This window comes from Penaeus monodon, chromosome 32, assembly GCF_015228065.2.
Source record: "Penaeus monodon isolate SGIC_2016 chromosome 32, NSTDA_Pmon_1, whole genome shotgun sequence".
Lineage (NCBI taxonomy): Eukaryota > Metazoa > Arthropoda > Malacostraca > Decapoda > Penaeidae > Penaeus > Penaeus monodon.
This window is the reverse complement of record NC_051417.1, coordinates 34,817,179-34,818,158: the sequence shown is the minus strand read 5'-3', so window position 1 is coordinate 34,818,158 and position 980 is coordinate 34,817,179. Positions and strand designations below refer to the sequence as shown.

Here is a 980-nt window from a genome sequence, read left to right as displayed (position 1 = left end):
ACTGGGTTTAAACCTGGTTGTGTGTATGTTGTACATGAAGAATGTTGTTCTCTTCATTACAGTTAATTTGGTTTATCATTAAATTATGCACTACATTGCAATGTCTTTCTATTACAATTTATATGCTGGAATCACAGCAATATTTTCCATCCACCGTAACAATATTCCTGTAAAGAGCAATTATAAACACTATTCCTATGCGACTATATTATCCAGCAACTATACTAACTATATATACTATAAACCCCTTATAAAACCCGTTATAAACATTCCATGACGCTTCCCTTTATTTCCAAACATACACATATACATACACCAAGCTATTTACCTCGACATGTGTTAAAAAGTACCTCTCTATACTCACCGTCGGGTCGACCATCACCTCGCTTATATCAGGCTTACGTACTGGCAACGGAACCAGGGGCGACCGACCGCAGTTCTCATGATCTGCAGAACACGGAAATAGTTAAGGCAGGTTTCGGGGGTTTAACAGTTTCAGATCCCTTTAAAAGACAGGTTTGGATTACGAGATAAGGGTCTGAGTGTCATTTTTTTCTCTCTTTTTTTTATGGAATTGGAAAAGGTATGTGCAGTGCTTTTTTTCTTCTTTTCATCTATATGTCTAAGATAGGCATACAGTGTGATAATATTGTTTTTTTTTCTTCTTTTTTTGTAAAGATGGGGTCTTAACATCTCGCTGTGTGTTATATAGGCATATAATATGATAATCCTCGGTTCTTTATCATCACAATCATTCATCCTTAGGACTATCCCCTATCAGCAGAAAATAGGGGGAAAAAAGAATAAATTCATTTAGCAAGATACACCAAAGTTCTATCGTAGTCCGTAAATTTACCAGGAACTCATAACACGTCCTTGCGAGTATCTTCCGCGTCGTTACAACACCCAAGGTAATTAATTACAAACTGGAACACAGATGAAGAAACGGGTTTTCTCTTTTTTTTCCGAAAATGGACTAG

General features: G+C 36.5%; 1 protein-coding gene across 1 annotated transcript in view; it reads right to left on the bottom strand.

The window, feature by feature from the left end:
• LOC119593648 (A disintegrin and metalloproteinase with thrombospondin motifs adt-1-like) overlaps window positions 1-980 on the bottom strand; it is an 88,803-nt gene that overhangs the window by 56,831 nt on the left and 30,992 nt on the right. The window contains exon 6 of the mRNA XM_037942600.1: window positions 365-447. Coding sequence (XP_037798528.1) covers window positions 365-447 — 83 coding nt within the window. The remainder of the gene's footprint in view (window positions 1-364; window positions 448-980) is intronic.